The sequence below is a fragment of the Symsagittifera roscoffensis genome, chromosome 9 (assembly GCF_963678635.1).
Source record: "Symsagittifera roscoffensis chromosome 9, txSymRosc1.1, whole genome shotgun sequence".
Classification (NCBI taxonomy): Eukaryota; Metazoa; Xenacoelomorpha; order Acoela; family Convolutidae; genus Symsagittifera; species Symsagittifera roscoffensis.
In genome coordinates, this window is record NC_087070.1 from 16,412,271 (window position 1) to 16,432,976 (window position 20,706).

At 35.5% G+C, this 20,706-nt stretch overlaps 2 protein-coding genes across 6 annotated transcripts in view; one reads left to right on the forward strand and one right to left on the reverse strand.

Moving 5' to 3' along the window:
• Positions 1 to 20,706, forward strand: part of LOC134854908 (protein arginine N-methyltransferase 5-like) — a 568,964-nt gene that overhangs the window by 451,455 nt on the left and 96,803 nt on the right. The window lies entirely within an intron of this gene.
• Positions 11,615 to 18,236, reverse strand: LOC134854330 (uncharacterized). Of its 3 annotated transcripts, none has more exons than XM_063870545.1 (4): positions 18,040 to 18,236; positions 17,231 to 17,661; positions 15,555 to 15,749; positions 11,617 to 12,120 (listed from the first exon to the last, which is right to left on the reverse strand). In XM_063870545.1, exons 3-4 carry the CDS (start codon positions 15,730 to 15,732, stop codon positions 11,870 to 11,872), a joined length of 429 nt encoding a protein of 142 aa, XP_063726615.1. In that variant the 5' UTR covers positions 15,733 to 15,749; positions 17,231 to 17,661; positions 18,040 to 18,236; the 3' UTR covers positions 11,617 to 11,869. The 3 variants fall into 3 exon arrangements, with proteins under 3 accessions (XP_063726616.1, XP_063726615.1, XP_063726614.1); XM_063870544.1 differs by having other exon boundaries at positions 17,984 to 18,236; XM_063870546.1 differs by lacking the exons at positions 17,231 to 17,661; positions 18,040 to 18,236 and adding an exon at positions 16,605 to 17,163 and having other exon boundaries at positions 11,615 to 12,120.

Below are 20,706 nucleotides of genomic sequence, written 5' to 3' on the forward strand. Positions count from 1 at the left end.
AGTGTGTATAGCCTAATACACTCATCGAGGTCTTCTTCAATATGTCCCCGGATTGCCCGAGACCTCCTACGACGTAGCTCAAGGCAACCACACAGCCAAAATAACACTCGAAAAAATTTGTTCGGGTACTTCTGATGAACCCGATCTAGAATCCAAAGTTGATCGCAAATCTCCGGGTCAACTGACTTTTTCATTCCTAATATACACACCCCGTAGGTAATTCACCTTCTATTTCAACTTTGAAGAGAAATTTGATGTATCTCTGAATTAGGGTCCCTCTGAATTTCACTAAGGAGGGTTGTTACGGGACTTAACTGACTCCGTAGGGTTACTTCGGAGGGTATTCAAAACGCTTGACTTACTACGGAGGTTTACTTCGGAGGGTACCTTAAACACCTAAGTTGCTTCGGAGGGTTCCTCTACCTTTACTAAGGAGGGTTTCTAAGAGCTTTAGTACACTCCGAAAGGTTACCTCGGAGGGCTCCCTCAGATTTCCTAATTTTCAACTCTGGTTTCGAAGAGGCCTCTGGCTAGTGCCAAAACTTAAGCCAATAGACTAAATCTATTCCAGGGGGTTTATCTGAACTACTTAGGAGGGTTCCTCAAAATTTTTTCACTCAGGAGGGTTGTTAAGGGTCTTAACAGTCTCCGGAGGGTTACTTTGGAGGGTTCCCCAAAAAATCACGAAATCAATTGTTTTCGCCGCGGTAAAGCCTCTGATTGGGGTCAATTTTGCTTAAAACAAGGTTAGTTGAACCAGTCAACCTACCTTGTGGGATAAAAACGGGGTTTTATAAAAATTTCCGTCGCTCGGATTGTTCCCTATATTTGGACACTCCAAACTGATAAATTCTAAAAAAAAAAACATTCTTTGCTGAAATTATCAACCAAAAAACCATTGCGGGTCAAAAAAGTAATAAAAACGTCGATTTATAGTACTAAAATCTTTCCAATCGGCTCGTTACTTTTTGAGTGATCAGCAAAAACGCGTTTGCTAAATTGGCCTTTTATCACTACCTATATAGTTTTAAAATGTTTGAAACGAAAGCAGCAGCTCTGTACAGTCCTGGAATAATGCAAAAAACGGACCAAAAATGGTTTAGAAACAAAAATTGGGCCAAAAACTATCGGATTTGGACCCTCCGATTTCATCCTTTTCGGATCTTTAAGTCTCTACCTCTATCCACGGAACTATTCGGGGGTTACTTTAAAACTGTTCTAGTAACTGAACTTATATGTTAGCAAGCTTCTATTGCAAAAATTTTTTATCACTTCACCGCTAAAAACTCCAAAATTCAATCCTGAAAACATGTTGACGAAATTCGCAAGTTACGGAAAAAATCTGATCAAAAAACTTATTTTCGCCATATTCTACTGAGTCTTTTTCCGCGCGGTTTCTTCAATTAGGGGCTCAAACTATAAAGTAGCTCACTACACAGAAGCTTTATATTGTTCGGAAAAACCTGGATATCCAAAAATTTGGGGTAAACACTTTGGTAAACCCTTATTATAAATATCCTGATAGCAGAGGATATTTATAATAAGGGTAATAACCTATTAGTAGTCGTTAATCAATATCAATATACCCTCCATTACACCAAAACACCAGAAGTAAGAACCCTAATCAATAGAGGGTATAATAGGACCGCGCCAATTGTGTCCCCCACCATCTAAGTTTATTGAAGTAGTACCCGAACGATACTAAAATTGTGGTAATGATGGCAAACAGTCGTTGCGGATAATGTCCTATTGTCCCTTGTTGCGTCTGGAACCAGTCTGTCAGCTTGCCAGTCTACCCTCCGGTCACCAGCAAAAATATAATTAATGTGCTGCTTGAATACTCCAACAGTACTCGAGGGGGGTAGCTAACCAACCACCAAAACACTCGATCTTTCCATCAGAAATAATATAAATTAATCGGAAACATCAACAAATAGGAAAGTCAGATCACAGCTTGTCCGGAAAAAATATATAAGCTGTAATTTTATGTTTTTTTTTCCTGTTTTTGTTCATTTTGGGTTTTTTACTGTTTTTGGTACTTTTCGTTTTCAAGTAAATTGCTTTTTGGCTTTTTCTCGGTTACACACTATTTTTGGTTTTCCGTTTTTTCTTCAATTGTTTTTGGTCTATGGGCCTCGGAATAAGCGGGCTCATGTTTTTTGCCACCGAATCCTCCGACCCCCATAACTTTTTGGTCTTAACTGGGTTAAAAAGCTAATTTGTACCACGGGGAGAGTCCGCACATTCCGCCTAGCACATTACAAGACATCAAGGCCTCTAACTCGGGCATAGACCCGGAGCTAAGGGTTCGTCGCTGAAACTTTTGCTGATCGTGACGATCGATTGTGTTTATTAGGCCCACCCAGGAACGCCATAAAAACGTCTATGTAACACACGCCCATACAATACACAGTGACGGAGCGAAGAAAAAGTACCTGTTGTCGACTGGCTGACGTCAGTTACCTTAATTGTACTCGTTGTTAACCGCCTATACCTAGCCTTTTTTTCTGGTCTGCTGAGGGCTAAGTATAAAGCTACCGTTTAAGACCATCAGTTAAACGATATTTGATCAGTTTTCCTTTACATGCGAAAAAAAACACATAGCTGGGTCTCGGATCCCCAGAATACGTGATTACTTTTAAAGACAGGGCTAGAAAACGTTAATTTACTATGTTTTTTTGAGAGTTATATACTAAATATATTGGAGAAGGATTGACTCTTTCCTCGACTCTAACTACTCATGCTCTGAATTACTTAACAAATACGGATTTAATTAAATCGTTCAGGGCATTTCAGTATCTAAAATGGGTATCTAAAATCTCCAACACTTTTTAGGCACCGGTCTTTCAATTCCGTGTTTTCCCGAGGATAACGTCATTATCTCCCCGACTTCGTGGCATGGGAGGGTACGGATCGGCTCCGGAAGTCCCACTGGATGGACCTTCCTTCGTCTAATCTTTTTCAGTTAAGTGCCTTATCGTGTCGTGTTATCACGATGAGAGGCCTCCTTTTTCTCTTGTTATCCTTCGACTGATATTCGTCTCTCAAATCCTGTTGTATGTTTTTTTGGAGCTTTTTGGACAAAAAAGCAGTTTTTACATTTCTCAGTAAGATCCTAGCTCATATCGAAATTTTGTAAATTTTTATGCCGGAATATTCCGAGCATCCTTTTTGTTACGAATTGACTAAAAACGCCGTTAATGTCCTTTTCAATTGATTGAGCCGGCGGGTTTGATTGCACCAAACCGGAGGAATGGCACAATCTTAAAAAGTCGTTTTACAAAAATGCAGATAAAAGCCAAGCATAATTGCTGTTTAGCTATTGAATGACAGTTTTACATGGCCGTGATTTCTTGAAAAATCAATAAAAGTTTAACAATGTAGTTTTTCTATAATTGGCCACTGCAATTTGATGTTTCAAAAATCTACAATTTCAATGAGACGACAACAAGAACCGATAAAGACATCAATCTTCAATAACCAAATCTTTTTAGGCTACGAGATTCGGCAGTTTTCGAAGTTTTTCAAAAAGTCTTAGAAAATTAATTTTTGAAAATTTTTGAATATTCAAAATTTGTAACCCTGTAGTTTGCGGCTGTTAGAGTACTCTCAGGGATGCAAATCTTGCAAATCTCACTTCTCAAATCATTGTAGTTTTCTTCAATTAAAGCTGTTTGAAGATGACGTTTTTCCTATGAGTTTTTCAGAAACTTATATATTGAACATTCAAAAAATTCAAAGATTTCAATCTTGTAGTTGGAAACCGTGAGAAAAAAATAGGAGTTGCAAATCTTGCTTTTGAATATGAATTCTCCAATCCTTGTTGTTTTTGGGATTTGAGTTTTCTTAAAAGTTTTTTCAAAGAAGTTTGATATAAAAGTTTCACAAAATTTGAAATGACCATCTCTATAGTGAGGCCTTCTCAGGGCTTTCCCAGGTGGCTTTATGCTTCAATTATGACTGCTCAAGTCATTATATTTTTCGAGAGTTTCATTTTTTTAGAAAAGTTTTCCGAAAATTTGATTTTTGTTCTCTTTTCATCAGAATTTAGAGTTCCCATTTCTGCAGTGGGGGCTGTCAGAGTATTCTCGTCTTCTCAGGGTTTGCGAATCGTGCCTCCAAAAAAAAACTGATCAAATTTGGTAAGTTTTCGAGATATGACGATTAGCGTTTGTTTATGTCACATATGACTTTAAGAAGAATAGACCAAGGGTAAGAGAAATGGCTCAAGGGTCAGGGACACTATCTTTGCTTTTACACCTCATTAAGTCGGAGCCAATTGGGTTCGCGTAGGCAATGAGACTACAAAATCTTGTTACAGCTACCAAAATACCCCCACTCTAGAAATAAGAACGTCCCAATGGATAGGTCGCTGAATACCTGAACCACGGAACGCCATTAAAAACTGGGTTGGAAGCTCTAGTATACCATTAGATTTTTTTAGACAGTGGACCTTTGATTCATTTCAGATGGATCAACCTAAAGCTCGCCTCTTCTCAATATAAACATACGAAATGCACTCGAGAAAATAATTGAAGTACTCACATAGTGACGCGACACTAGTAATAGGTGAATAATATGAGTAAAGCAACTCTAGAAGTTTTTTGTGATAAGTAGGTTTAATTCAAGAAGTTTAGTTTTCTGAACCATTGGGCAGCTTCACTTGTCTGCCTGCCCAATGAAGATTTTATCTCGCCCTGCAATGGTGCTCTCGTAGGACTTGGCGATGCTCTCTATCAGGAACAAGACAACTCTACTCAAATTTTGATTTCAGTACAATTGTGAACAGATTTTTTTTACTCTGCTCTAATTTTTATCGATTTTCCCGCAATTCTGATTTGAGTCTTCTGATGAAATCAACTTCTGATTTCAGTTGTCGCAAGAAGTTTGAGTATGACATGGTCGATTCGAATTTTTCGAAAATTACTTTTTCCTAAAAATCAAAATCAAACTGCCAAGTCAAGGTCAAACTTCCAAATATGACCGACTGGAACAGTTTTTTAATTGATTTTTTCTTAAAATTGTCAGAAACTGAAATTAAAAATCTTTTTTTTTATTTGTGAAATTCCCTATCCTGTAGTTGGGGGCTGTCAGAGTACACTCAGGGGTTTCGGCTCTTGCCTCCATAAAGGGCTGCTCAATTGTATTTAGTTTTTGAGATATGGCGTTTGGTTATTTTGAAAGTTCGGAATGTTTTTTCAATTTGAAATTCCTAAACTTTGAATTTGAGATTATCAATTTGAACTTTTCAGCCTTCTAGTTATATTTAATATTTATCATTTGCATTACTGGAGCTAACTCAATACCTCTTGAGCTTCTGATTTGTTTTACTTGAGCTTATATTGTCAGATTATGCTCGAATGAGAAACGTTTTAGATTCATCAATCTGAATTCGATTGATTGCATGCTGTCACAAAAAAAAAAAAAGGATCGAATTCTGTCTCTAGCGCCATAGGCTTTTCAGCTGTTACAATCCTAAATACGTTGTCCAAAGCAAACGACAAATTGGTTTCGACAGATTGAGGAGTAAAACAAGAGTTATTGTCTCTGGCCCTTGGTTATAGACCCTTTCACTCTTATGTATGTATGTAACATGATTTTAAACTCCCTAGGCAAGGGATCTCTCCCCTTGTAATTCAAGGTTTACTGCTCATATTCGCCAAGTGTTTGAGCTTCGTTCAGTATAGTTGATTCAAAATAACGCAACAGTTGATGTAGTTTTTGTTCTTACTGAAAATGCATAAAAATACTCGAAACGAGCGCAGCAGTTCTGTACAGTCCTGCAAGCAAAAATTGGGCCAAAAACTATCGGATTTGGACCCTCCGATTTCATCCTTTTCCATTCTTTAAGTCTCTACCTCTATCCACGGAGCTATTTGGGCGTTATTTTAAAACTTGTCTAGTAACTGAACTTATATGCTAGCAAGCTCCTATTGCAAAAACTCAAAAACTCAATCCTGAAAACATATTGACGAAATTCGCAAGTTACGGAAAAAATCTGATCAAAAAACTTATTTTTGCCAACTTCTACTGAGTCTTTTTCCGCGCGGTTTCTTTAATTAGGGTTTAAACTATGTAGTAGCTTACTACACAGAAGCTTTATATTGTTCGGAAAAACCTGGATATCCAAAAATTTGGGGTTAACACTCTGGTAAAAAATCGGTATTTTCGACAAAATTAGGGTGTTTTTGTGTCTAAATAGCAAGAGGATATTTATAATAAGGGTAATAACCTATTTGTAGTCGTTAATCAATATCAATATACCCTCCATTACACCAAAACACCAGAAGTAAGACCCCTAATCAATAGAGGGTATAATAGGACCGCGCCAATTGTGTCCCCCACCATCTAAGTTTATTGAAGTAGTACCCGAACGATACTAAAATTGTGGTAATGATGGCAAACAGTCGTTGCGGATAATGTCCTATTGTCCCCTGTTGCGTCTGGAACACGTCTGTCAGCTTGCCAGTCTACCCTCCGGTCTACCCTCCACTCCAACAGTACTCGAGGGAGGGTAGCTAACCAATCACCAAAACACTCGATCTTTCCATAAGAAATAATATAAACCAATCGGAAACATCAACAAATAGGAAAGTCAGATCACATCTTGTCCAGAAATAATATATAAGCTGTAATTTTATGCTTTTTTTCCTGTTTTTGTTCATTTTGGGTTTTTTACTGTTTTTGGAATATTTCGTTTTCAAGTAAATTGCTTTTTGGTTTTTTCTTGTTTTTACACTATTTTTGGTTTTACGTTTTTTCTTCAATTGTTTTTAGTCTATGGGCCTCGGAATAAGCGGGCTCATGACTTCCCACCTAACCCTCCGACCCCCGGAACTTTTTGGTCTTAACTGGGTTAAAAAGCTAATTTGTACCAGGGGGAGAGTCCGCACATTCCGCCTAGCACATTACAAGACATCAAGGCCTCTAACTCGGGCATAGGCCCGGAGCTTAGGGTTCGTCGCTGAAACTTTTGCTGATCGTGACGATCTATTGTGTTTATTAGGCCCACCCAGGAACGCCATAAAAACGTCTTTGTAACATTCGCCCATACAACACACAGTGACGGAGCGTAGAAAAAGTACCTATTGTCGACTGGCTGACGTCAGTTACCTTAATTGTACTAGTTGTTAACCGTCTATACCTAGCCTTTTTTTCTGGTCTGCTGAGGGCTAAGTATAAAACTACCATTTAACGACATCAGTCAAACGATTTTTGATCAGTTTTCCTTTACATGCGAAAATAAACACATAGCTGGGTCTCGGATCCCCAGACTACGTGATTACTTTTGAAGACACGGCTAGAAAACGATAATTCACTATGTTTTTTTTTAGAGTTATATACTAAATCTATTGGAGAAGGATTGACTCTTTCCTCGACTCTTACTACTCATGATCTGAAACACTAAACAAAATTGGATTTAATTAAATCGTTCAGGGCATTACAGTTTCTAAAATAGGTATCTAAAGTCTCCAACAGTTTTTAGGCACCGGGCTTCCAATTCCGTGTTCTCTCGAAGATATTGTCGTTATCTCCCCGGCTTCGTGGCACGGGAGTGTACGGATTGGCTCCGGATACCCACTGGACCTTCCTTTTGTCTAATCTTTTCCAGTTAAGTGCCTTATCGTGTCGTGTTATCACAATGAGAGGCCTCCTTTTTCTCTTGTTATCCTTCAACTGATATTCGTCTCTCAAATCCCATTGTCTTTTTTTTTGGTGGTTATTGGACAAAATAGCAGTTTTTACAATTGTCAGGAAGATCCTGTCTCAAATCGAAACTTTGTAAATTTTTATTCCGGAATATTCCGAGCATCCCTTTCATTACGAAATCACTGAAAACGCCGTTAATGTCCTTTTTCTTTTGCATCGGCGGTTTTGATTGGGACAATCCGGGGGACTGGCGCAATTTTAAAAAATCCAATTTACAAAAACGCAGATAAAAGCCAAGCATAATTGCTGTTTAGCTATTGAATGGCAGTTTTACATGGCCGTTATTTCTTGAAAAATTGATAAAAGTTTAACAGCGTAGTTTCTCTATAATTAACCACTGCATTTTGGTGTTTCAAAAATCTACAGGTTCAATGAGACGACAACAAGGACCAATAAAGACATCAATCTTGAATAACCGATTCTTTTTAAGCTACGAGATTCGGCAGGTTTCGAGATTTTCCAAAAACTTTTAGAAAATTTAATTTTTGAAGATTTAAAAACTGCAACCCTGTAGTTGGTGGCTCTTAGAATACTCCAAATCTCACTTCTCAAATCATTATAGTTTTCGAGAGATGAAGTTTTTTCTATGAGTTTTTCAAAAATTTTTTAAAAACTTAGATTTTAAACATTTAAAAACTTCGAAGATTCCAACCCTGTAGTTGGAAACGGTTAGAAAAGTTATAGGAGTTGCAAATCTTGCTTTTGAAAATAATTTCTGAAAGCCTTGTAGTTTTTGAGATTTGACGTTTCTTAAAAGTTTTTTCAAAGAAGTTTGATATAAAAGTTTCACAAAATTTGAAATGACCATCTCTATAGTGAGGCTTTCTCAGGGCTTTCCCAGGTGTTTTTATGCTTCAAGTATGACTGCTCAAATTTTTGTATTTTTCGAGGTTTGACGTTTTTTCAATTTTTTAAAAAAAAGTTTTTAGAAAATTTGATTTTAATTTTTTTTTCATCACAATTTAGAGTTCCCATTTCTGTAGTGGGAGCTGTCAGAGTTTTCTCGTGTTCTCAGGGTTTGCGAATCGTGCCTCCAAAAATAACTGCTCAAATGTGGTAAGTTTTCGAGATATGACGATTAGCGTCTGTTTATGTCACATATAACGTTAAGAAGAATAGGCCAAGGGTAATAAGAAATGGCTCAAGGGTCAGGGACACTCTTTGCTTTTATACCTCATTAAGTCGGAGCCAATTGGGTTCGCATAGGCAATGAGACTACAAAATCGTGTTACAGCTACCAAAATACCCCCACTCTAGAAATAAGAACGTCCCCATGGATAGGTCGCTGAATACCTAAACCACGGAACGCCCTTAAAAACTGGGTTGGTAGCTCTAGTATACCATTAGATTTCAATAGACAGTGGACCTCTGATTCATTTCAGATGGATCAACCTAAAGCTCGCCTCTTATCAACATTAACATACGAAATGCACTCGAAAAATTAAATGATGTACTCACATAGTGACGCGACACTAGTAATAGGTGAATAATATGAGTAAAGCAACTCTAGAAGTTTTTTGTGATAAGTAGGTTTAATTCAAGAAGTTTAGTTTTCTGAACCATTGGGCAGCTTCACTTGTCTGCCTGCCCAATGAAGATTTCATTTCGCCCTGCAATGGTGTTCTCGTAGGACTTGGCGATGCTCTCTATCAGGAACAAGACAGCTCTACTCAAGTTTTGATTTCAGTACAATTGCGAACAGATTTTTTTTACTCTGCTCTGATTTTTATCGATTTTCCCGCAATTCTGATTTGAGTCTTCTGATAAAAATAACTTCTGATTTTCAGTTGTCGCAAGAAGTTTGAGTATGACATGGTCGGTTCGACTTTTTCGAAAATTACTTTTTCCTATAAATCAAAATCAAACTGCCAAATCAAGGTCAAACTTCCAAATAGGACCGACTGGAACAGTTTTTTTATTGATTTTTTCTTAAAATTGTCAGAAAACTGAAATTAAAAATCTCTTTTTGACTTTTGATATTCTCTATCTTGTAGTTGGGGGCTGTCAGAGTACTCTCAGGGGTCGCGGCTCTTGCCTCCATAAAGGGCTGCTCAATTCTATTTAGTTTTTGAGATATGACGTTTGGTTATTTTCAAAAATTTCAGAATTTTTTTAAATTTGAAATTCCTTACCCTTGAATTTGAGATTCTCAATTTGAAATTCTAAGTCTTTTAGTTATATTTAATATTTATCAATTGCAATACTGGAGCTAATTCCAGAGTTGTCAATACGTCTTGAGCTTCTGCTTTTTTTTTACTTGAGCTTAGTTTGTCAGATTATGCTCGGATGAGAAACTTTTTAGATTCATCAATCTGAATTGGATTGATTGCATGCTGTCACAAAAAAAAGGTTCGAATTCTGTTTCTAGCGCCATTGGCTTTTCAGCGGTTACATTCCTAAATACGTTGTCCAAAGCAAACCACAAATTGGCTCCGACAGATTGAGGAGTAAAACAAGAGATAATGTCTCTGGCCCTTTCACTCTTATGTATGTATGTAACATGAATTTAACCTCCCTAGGCAAGGGATCTCTCCCCTTGTATATTCAAGGTTTTACTGCTCATGTTCGCCATGTGTTTGAGCTTAGTTCAGTATAGTTGATTCAAAATAACGCAGCAGTTGATGTAGTTTTCGTTTCTTCACTTATAACTTGACTGAACGGTGTTACATAGTCAATCACAAATGACTACTAAAACTGATTTTAGAGGTCAACTGTGAATAGATATTTTTATAACATGATTGCTGAAAATTGCAATTTGTGTGAAATTTTGTAAGTAAAATTCGTAAATTGAATGTTTATCGTCTTTTTGATTAATGTTTTGTGAAAATCCAAGGTGCGCTTGTTATATTTTGAAATTTAATTTAATATAAATTATTGTTTTCAGAAATTTCGCGAAGTATTTTGAGTCAAATTTTCAAATTGAAAATTGTAATTACTATTTATAACAAAAACTATGCTCGCTTTATAACATTTTTACAACATTGATTGGGTTTACTTAATGTCATTACTTAATTTTGGAGATTCTTCAAACTTTCCATCTTAAAATGATGAGGGGGTAGGTTTTACGACTCATTGTATTATAAAATTTGTTTAAAAATATACTGCGACGTCTATTCTGAATGGCGAAATCATAATTTTAAAACATTTAGAGAGCTCTAGGTTTCTCATTCTAAAGGGACCTGGTTATTTTCAATGAAGCACATCGATCATAAACTGGAGAAAAAAGTAACTCAACAACTAGAGAAAACGGAAACACAAAAATGAGAGAACGTTTTTGAGAAGACAAAATAATTTGGTTACTTCTATGTTAGTTTTTGCCCCTTGATAGTGATATACCTAGTTTTTATCTGACAAAATCCAAAACATTTGAGAAAATTAATAAACAAATAAAATATGCTCATTTTTCAAAGCTTTTATTGAAAGCCTTATAGCAGTATTTGCAAATTTTCTTAAGCGAGCAAGAAAATGTGATGTGAAGTTGCATCTCTCAAAAAATGAAATGAAAATTTTCAAAGTATTTTCTGTTTTTTTTTTCCGGATCAAAATGTACGAATTTTGTTCCTTGGATGTGAGGGGCTCTGTTTGTCAGATTTTTTTGTGTTTCAATTCGTGACACAAAACTGTGTTTCTAATATCTTGTTTTCACTCAAGGATTGAAACGATTTTATGATCACAAGGTTCATAGGGATTTTTTCAGTTTTGAAAATTGTTTGGTTGCGTTACTTTCTTTCTTCAGTACCTCGAAAACATTTGAAAGTTACTTTTATCAAAGATTCTTTCAATTTAAACGAGAAAATTGCAGTTTTCATTGTGAAAATTTTCTTGAACAATGTTGTTTCTTCCAATTTCTCACACTTAGAAAAACTAATGACAAATGGTGGAAATTGGCAGTTTCAGACCCGGATTTAACTAGTAAGTGCTTCAAATCAAAAATCAGAGATTTTCAGAAAGGGTAGTTTAAATCATTTGCTGTCGTTCAATGTTAAAATTTTGTTAAGTTAGGAGTGTAAAATTTATCCTCGAATATTAGCATGTTAGAGAAGAAAACCTGAATTTGCGTTTAATTTTGTGCATTACTGTATATACAAAAAAAATTCGTTGACCATAACATACTTTTTCAATTAATTTCTCAAAGTAATTTTAATTAAAAGTCTGTTGTTTAATCGCTGTCAGCGTCGTTAGAGTCTTTCGATTCTTTCCCTGAATGAAGTCGGAATTTGACTTTCATTGGTTGCCAAAGAGAATGTCTGCGCACGAGTTCTTCCTTCTCTTTCGGAGGAACGTCACTACTTTCGGAATATTCGCCAGCTGAATTCTTTCGAATAAGGCTTGATGATGCGACTGCGATCGAAGCTCTCCCACATGTTGCGAGTTTATTCGTGGAGCTTACCTTCAAGCGGTTTTTCTTTTCTGAAACAAAACTCCCAATTTTGTAGCTTTAGAAATTTATTGCCCGATCAAGTATATTAATTAATCTGTATTTAACTGTAGTAAAGTTCCCGTGGATTGAAAATGCAGATTTCAGATAGATGTTATTTTCTTGCCATTTCCTTGGATAACAGGACTGTTTTGTCCTTTTTTCACCATGATTCATTTTTAGCTTGCCATTTCCTTGGATAACAGGACTGTTTTGTCCTTTTTTCACCATGATTCATTTTTAGGTACTACTATGATAGAGTGGTCCCACGAAAAAGCAACTATAATAGAGAGGTCACGCATGCATTTTGCATGTTAAAATTTTGAAAACTAATTTGTGAATAAACTATTTGTAACTATTCGTATCTGGCTTATATCAAGAAATATGCTCGCTTCAACTTATTTTATATTTTAACAACAATAATTCGTTGACTTACTTGTCATCAAAATTCAATGTTGGCAGTTTTTTTGATTTTTCCACCTTAAAATGGTTAGAAGGAAGATTTTACGAAGCAACGAAACATAAAATGTGTTTGAAAAAAAAACAGACATCTTTATGAATGGCAAAATCATAATTAATTTTTTAAACGTCTTTTGAGTTTTTGGTGTCCTTTTCTCACGGGACTTGGTTATTTGCAAGTGACCCCTCCATCATAGTAGTAGCCACTTTTGCACTTGCGAGCGTTAGTGTTTTAGTACGGACCTTTTTTTTCTAACCTTATTCGCAAATAAAATGTTTATTATGAGTGTTCACTTATTTGGTGGCATTTTTGCTACAATCACGATCTGTAGCTTTGGAAATTTAGCATCGTTTTTCTGTAGCATCTATTCTCTGCTTCATTTGCTACTGTTTGAGATTTATAAAGCGCCCTTGGCGGAGTGGTTAGCGCATGAGACTCATAATTTCTAGGTCGCAGATCGAATGCGAGACGTAGCCGAATCTATATCAATGCTAGGTTTAAATGCGTGTGACACGTATCTTGCCATCTTTAAGCGTTTTTTGCAACAGTTAAGGGCATAACGTATCTATGCGTGGTTAAGCTATATCGTATATTGTAATGCTTGAGAATTCTTTTTTTAATCGATTTTCCTGTTTAAATCTAGTGTTTGTTCCACTGAGTTAAAAGATAGCAACACAAAAATTGGGTGCTGTCAGAGTTCCCAAAGGGTTTCGAATTTCGTCTCCATTTATGAATGCCCAAATATTTTTGGTGTACGAGATGAGACGATTTTTCTGATTTTTTTTTGAAAAAGTTTTTGGAAAATTATTTACAAAATATTTTAAAAAACTTGGAATTGCCAACCTTGTAGCTGGGTAGTGTCAGAGTGCTCTCAAGGATTGCGAATCTTGGCTTCAAATATGATAGCTCAAATTCTTGTAGTTTTCGATATATGACGTTTTTTGTGATTTTTCAAAGGTTTTACAGAAAATGTAATTTTTTTTCTTCAAATTTTGAAATTCCTAACACTATTTGGGGGCTGTCATAATACTATCAACAGTTTGCGCAGTTGCGAATCTCACTTCCATTTCTGACTGTTCAATTTTTCATGGGTTACGAGATATGACGTTTTTTGTGAGTTGAAAAAAAATTCAGAAAACCCAAATTCAATTTTTTTTGAAGTTTTCGAAATTCCAAACCCTCAAGTTGGAAGCTGTCAGAAATATCGTGGGGGTTGCAAATATTGCCTCCAGATATGACTTCTCAAATCTTTGTAATTTTCGAGATGTGACTTATAGTTTTTCCCAAAAATTTTCAAAAAACTTAAATTTAAAATTTTGTTTCAAATTTTGAAATTTCTTTCCTTGTAATGGGGCTCCCAAAATATTCTCTCTCAGGGGTTGCAAATCTTGTATTCAAATATGACTGCTCAATTTTTGTAGTTTTCGAGATAGGACATTTTTGCAATTTTTAAAAATTTTCAGAAAACTTAAATTTCATGTTTTTGTTTCAAATTGTGAAATTCCAACCCTTTAAATAGGGGCTGGAAGATCACTCGAGGGTGTTGCGAATCTCATCTCTTAATATGGCCGCTCAGGTTTTTTTTAAAAAATTTCGAGACGTGACTTTTTTATGGGTTTTCAATTTTTTTTTCGAAGTTAAGTTTAAAAATTTGAATTTCTTAACCCTGTAGTTGTGTAATGTGAGAATACTCTCAGGAAATGCAAATTTTATCTCCTAGTGTGATTGCTCAAATGCTTTTAATTTCCAAGATGTGACATTTTTTCTGTCATTTAAAATTTTTTCAAATAACTTCAGAAATTTAATGGTTTTTTTAAAATTTGAATTAAAACAGCTCATAGAAAAAATTTTAGCAAATTTTGAAATTACGAGCCCTGTTATCGGGTGCTGTTAGAGTACACTCAAAGGTTGCATCACTTTTTTCAATGTATGCAGCTTTTTTATGAGTCCTTAAAATTCGAAGCACCAGTGGTGTGTTACACGCTTGTTTTTACTAATTCGAGACTTATTTCTACTCTTTTTATTTCAATTTACGGGCTGATGTTTGTCGAGTTCTCGCTAGTGTTTGCGAAGCACAGCTTCCCCTCTGTCATTAACCTTGTGATCAGCAAGGTTATTGCAATCGTGTACAAGACTCCCCCCAAAATAATGTTGTTTAAAGAATGGTCAATTTCGTAGAATGAAAAATTTCTTTTCTGAAATGCTGAATTTCTTGTAATTTAAAAAAAACTACCATCATTTAGATGGCAATTAGTTGAAGATCGTTCCTAGTTCTAATAAGTTTCTCGCAAATGTCTTGGAAATCATTGATTGTTTTCTCGGCTTCATGGTTTTCGTCCTGGCTTAAGTAGTTTTTTAAAGTTCCATTTATATTATCTGGTACGGTTTTTTTTATCGCGATAATTAAAGTTGAGTAATTTGTTAAGTTACTAAGTCTGACTTTGAAAATATTTTTTCGGTGTTTTGAACAGATTTGGCTATGGGTTATTTGTATACCCAACTTTAATTATCTTATTTTGAGTGCAAAATATAATCTTATGTGATTATGTGTCTAAATACGGATAGGTGTTAAAACCTTAAAGTTTTTATGACAAGTTTGGTTTTCGGTTCGACATGGGTCTACCCAAAAATTGTCGCCTTGGTTGTCGCTCGGTTAATTTTTCCCAAAGCTTTTTAGGCTGTTTATGGACATCGTACGATACAAACAAAAAGTTGAAGGTCGAGTTTTTAGAAAGTTTTCGATGCACTATCCTTTAACGCGATATTTTGTTTGTATTGTAAGTGTTGCGATGCAAATTCACCTGTGTTAAATGTTTTTAGGTGAAGTTTTTTGGTTGTCGACGTCATTTCAGCATTTCAAGTCTTATTTTGCCAATGTTACTGGTATTTCGTGGAAGATTTTCTGAGCATCATCTGCTGGTCGAAAACATTCACTTGCTCCTAAAGAGAAAATATCAAATTACCTACCTATATGTTTGAGAACTGCTAGCTTCAGTTCATTTTCATCCTCCTCTGCTCCATAAACTTTGTATCTGTTGAGTTCAATGTCTTCCTTTTTTACAGCTACAGTTGCATCTGAATGCGAGTTCGGTCTCTGCTTTTCTTCTTCAGTCTGCTTTTGCGAAGTTTGCTTCTTTTCTTCCATTTCATGAATTCGAGAAGCTAAAACATTTCTAGAATTTCTGGACTAATCGATTCAAATAGATTTTTTTTGGGAAAAATTGTTGTTAAATTTAGTAATTGCTGAAACTGAAAGTTCACGTTTTCAGGGAGCTAATGATCTTGCTGTAATCCAATTGATTGTATTTAAAATTCACGCTAATTGTTCTGACCGTTCCGTAATTGGTGTCTACTTGATTTTTGGTGCTTCAATGCAAACTCGTTACGTTTTGGAGAGTGTTATCATTTTAACGCTTGTTCATTCGTTATTTTAAGATAATTTAAAAAATTCTTTAAATTTTGAGAGCATTTGTTCGAATGTTTCCGTTTTTCGGACAATCTTTGCAGCAGAAGAAATTGACTCTTTATTTATTTTGATATTTAAAAAACAATATTTTATATTTCAACATATTAAATCAACTAATGGGTTTAGAAACATGTGATAATCAGCGAGTCCAGACTTTCATTATTTCAAATAAAGCACCAAGAAAAATGTTTAAATAATCGTTTTGTTCTAATAACGTACCAAAGGTTGGGGTTAAATACTTCTTAATTGTTCAAAGCGTAGACATAAAAACAGTATACGAAAACACCCTTAAAAGATTTTTGTAAAGTGTATCACATTTTCCTCTGTTTAATACGGTGACACATTTTTTTATACCGCATTTTGTATGTGAATTTTTGCATTCGCTATGTCTGCTTAGTCGCCTATTGCTGGCCGCTGATTTGTTTACTCTTTTAGTTTCTGCCAGTCATTTTTAGGAAAATGTCAAATACAAGTTGGCATAAAAAACGTAAAAATAAGTTTTTTTGTAAGGTTTTTCGCGGATTTGGTTCAAGAACATTCGAAACACTCACCGTGCTTCTGCAATAATGACAGTGAAGGGAACACTGTATTGTTGTTTTTGTTGCACCGAGTTGCTGTTGCTACTCCGGTTGGACTTAGAAATTGATGTTCGTTGCTTTTTGTTAGGAGCTATCCTTAAGAAAGTTTCGAGTTTTTTCAAGATTGGTTTTATGGCAATTGAAATTATTCAATAGATTGTTGCCATTTTGTTTCAAAAACCGCACTTTCATTAATTTATCGTGTGGCAAGTGGATTGAAAATTTTCGTTGCAAATATTAAAAAAACTAATTGATTAAGTTTAGGAATGAGAGGGAAAAGAAGATCCAATAAAAAGCTCATAGGAATCGATAATTAAATGCTTTCCTTCGGCGCCAAGGAATTTAGAAGGAGAATCGAGAATTGTCCCCAGCTTTTTTTTGAGATATTCAGCAAGCTTGCACCATATTTTCGGCGTTAATTGTGTGCTTGCTTACGGGTGTTTCCTATTAAATTTGTGGGAAATTTTAACCCTTTAACTGCTGAATGCAAGTCTCGTAAATCCCCAATAGGTCACCGAAAATCGGTCTTTTAAAAAAGATATTCCCCCACTTTTTGTGATAGTAACAACAGAATTTGTCTACAATAGCGATATTTTTACCTGATGTAGTTTTGCACCAGCGGTAAATTGGTAACAGAAAAAATGAGAAGAGGAGACAAAAAATTTAGTGCCCAGTGGACAAACGGTAAAATTTAAACAGTGTATTGGTGTTAAGAGAAAGTTAATTTTATGCAAGAACTATAAAAACAGACAGAATTGATTAGTGGCTTTTTCTTCTGCAGCGTATAATGAATGGATCCATCCGAGTCTCAGAAATAAATTGTTATTTTTTCAAATATAATGGGATACTTCAAGATAATGAAGACTTGCTGAATAAAAGCTTCAACGATTGGCCAATTTTTTATCGAATGCTGTGAAAAAATGAATCGATTCAAAAGATAAAGGATTTTCGGCTAATGGGTGCTTCTGCTCTATGATTCGTCTGCTTGTTGTAATTAATCCCAAAATTCTCGTTCATTTATTGCAGTAACCTAAGTTAGTCGCCTATGGAGATTATTTCTGCCTTTTTTATTAACCCAGATTTTTTATTGCAAGCCATAATCTGAATTACTATGCCAACCTTTCTACTACTTTCGTGCATGCGTCTACAGTATAAACCCCACTGTGGAGGTTAAATTTAATTTAACTTTAGGGTCCACTTCATAATGCTTCTCTGCTCCCACATTTTTTTTCCAAAAGGGAGAGATTTTTTAGGTTTTATAAATTAAAAATGCGTAAATATAGCTTGTCTTGCTTAATGGTGCAGATTATGTAATAGTGTACCAAAAGAGAGCAGATTAAAACTTGAGATACAAATTGGAAGCACGAATGACGGATTTTGTTACAAGAGGAAATTTAATAACTTCTACCTGAGAAGTTTTCAGAATTGAGATTGACAGGAAGGTAATTTGATCTGTCTTGTTAGTTTATTCCTCTGATCTCTATGATAACTATTATTTTCGGTGCTATGTAAATAAGACGACCGACAGGCCATTAAGACGACCAAAAATTAAGACACCAAATTGGCGTTATTACCGGTAAAATGAGCAGTTCCAATTTAAGCTGTTTAAATTTCACAGGAGTACCAAATGGAGAGTCGCGTATAGCGTCGTCTTAAAGTCCCATCAAAAACGGTTGCGTATTACCGGCTGTCGTCTTATTTGCCGGTCACCATTATTTACCCTGTCTTAGAACACCCAATGATTTCATGCGAATTAGATCTGTTGGCTTTAAAGTTATATTGCGAAATTATCGTTAGCAACCAAATATTCCGAAAAGCGTGAAAAGGCCTATTTTGTTGAGTCGGCTTTGACGAAGTAGTTTGGCTGCTGTTATGGGGAAAAGAATAAGCTGTCTAATAGTCTCATGGAATGGACTACCAAGTAATGCTTGTAGTTTGATGTGATTGTAGCTTGAGTAGCTATTTCGTAAGCGAACACGAGGAGTAAGGTAATTCTGTCGCACTATCCTCCCTAAAGTGCGCAACAGAAAGATTGGTTTTGAACTTATTTCTTGATGTAACTCGTTTGAAACGTTAGCTCTGATGGTACGCCCTAATGAAAATTCACTTGGGAAAATATCAGTTGTGCTTGGTTTTGATTTAAAAATGATGATATCTACTGGTATCGATGTCAGATAGTGATTCCAACTTCTAATCAACATATCCGTGAAAAGATTAAAGCTTTTGCACATTTTTCCCATTCATCACTCGGGGCTCTTTTTCCATTCATCACTCGAGACCAATAGCTTTGTGTTGGAGTGTCACTAATCAAGAGCTGTATCCTGCCATGACCTGGTAGGTTCCTGCCAGGTAAATTTATCCATCAACAGTTTCACGCGTCGAAGAATTGTTGTTGAAGGTTGGGAATCATTCAAAGACGATGATAGATATGGTGTGTTGAGATAAAAGTTTTCAACGATCTTGATTCAGAAATGGCATTTAGGACAACTATGTTACCAATTTATTTTGCGCTAGTGAAAGCAAACTTGTTTTAACGATCAAAATTTGACGTGAATCCAGCAGCATAGAATGGTCATTGGGAATTGTACAGTGATTCTTTTTAATCGAGTCATCTTGCAAAGCTCGGAAAAGTAATATAAGGAAATGCCAGGATTTTTTCACGGGGAGAAGAGGGATGCTAAGTATTTAATCAATTAAATTCGCTAAAATCTACTATGAACAAATTAATATGGTTAAAAAGAGTTTGGGTAGTGATAGCAGTAAAAAAAAGTTGAAGTTGTAGTCTAATTGAATTGGGAGGTCAGCCTCTCATGAAACTTTGTCTAAATAAGTCCGAAAAACGAACCTTGGGGCCAATTTTTCTCGAAATTTAAAGAAGTTATTCAATTTTCTATAGAATCCGATCACGACTAAAAGGGCTTTAACATAATATCACTCTTGCCCCGTTCGAGCTTTCCTCGAAGTAGTCAAAAGTGGCTGGATTTTTTGAAAAAAAAACAGACCCTAATCTATAGTGCCTTTCCATTCTTCTAGGGTAGTCGGAACAATTATGGTCAATAATGAAAAAGGGGTTCCGGTAATACGGGTTGAGGTCTTTTTGATTACTTCTGTTTTTTTTTGCATAAGCTAATATTATGAAAAATTTACAAAACCCCTGAAGTAACAAGATTAGCCGATTGCTCTGCAGGAAGAATGGAATGATTTTACCACAATAATTAGTCCGCAAAATTTTGAATCAAAATGAAATTTAAAGCGTTCATGGAGGAGTTTAAAACGTTTGTTTATGTCGTTTGACTTTTTGTTCCCTTCAATAAAAAAATGAAGTGAACGTTGTCACGCTGAAATATCTTTTTAAGCGCGGTTTTACTTGTGAGTTTTCTTATTCATTTCAAATCCATTTGCTAAATTACCCTCTCCAATAGAAAAGAGATTGGTCGAAAAAAAATGTATTTCATTTTCACTAGCGAACTTTTTGAACGTTTTCCTGCGTTCTAATATACCAATTTTTAATATCTTTACTCTAATTGGTTTATTTTTATCGTAAAAGATTTAGTTACCAGAAAGTATGTTTTATATTGGCAGAGTTCTAAGGTAATATGTTTGTCCTTTAAAACTCAAATTTTTTGCGATCTTGACATTTTTCAACTTTCTTGTGGCTATTTTCTTGTTTCGCATAAAGCTTCAACAAGTAAGTAATAATTTTTCAGTGTTTTTGGTAAGTTTTTCTACCGAATAAATTTTATTAGAGTTTTTAAGGACATTTAAGTTTTTAAGTTTAGTTTTTGTGTATTAATTGTTTTCTGGCACGATCATATTATTCTAAAGAAGATGATGAAGATTCTGAACCTGAAATAAGCCTCCCAGATGTTGTACCTACGCGCGGTGGAAAGCGATACCACAAAAGCAACATCACCTCAAGAAGGAGAAGAGGAAACGACTACGCAAGTAAATCGTTTCAAGGACCCTTTTTGGGAAGGGAGCGGCCCGGCAATAGCCGAACCGAGCACCGCCTAAAACAACCTGTAGGCTACAAAAGTCGCCTCAACGGCCGGGTGCTCAAGGTTGACGAACGACA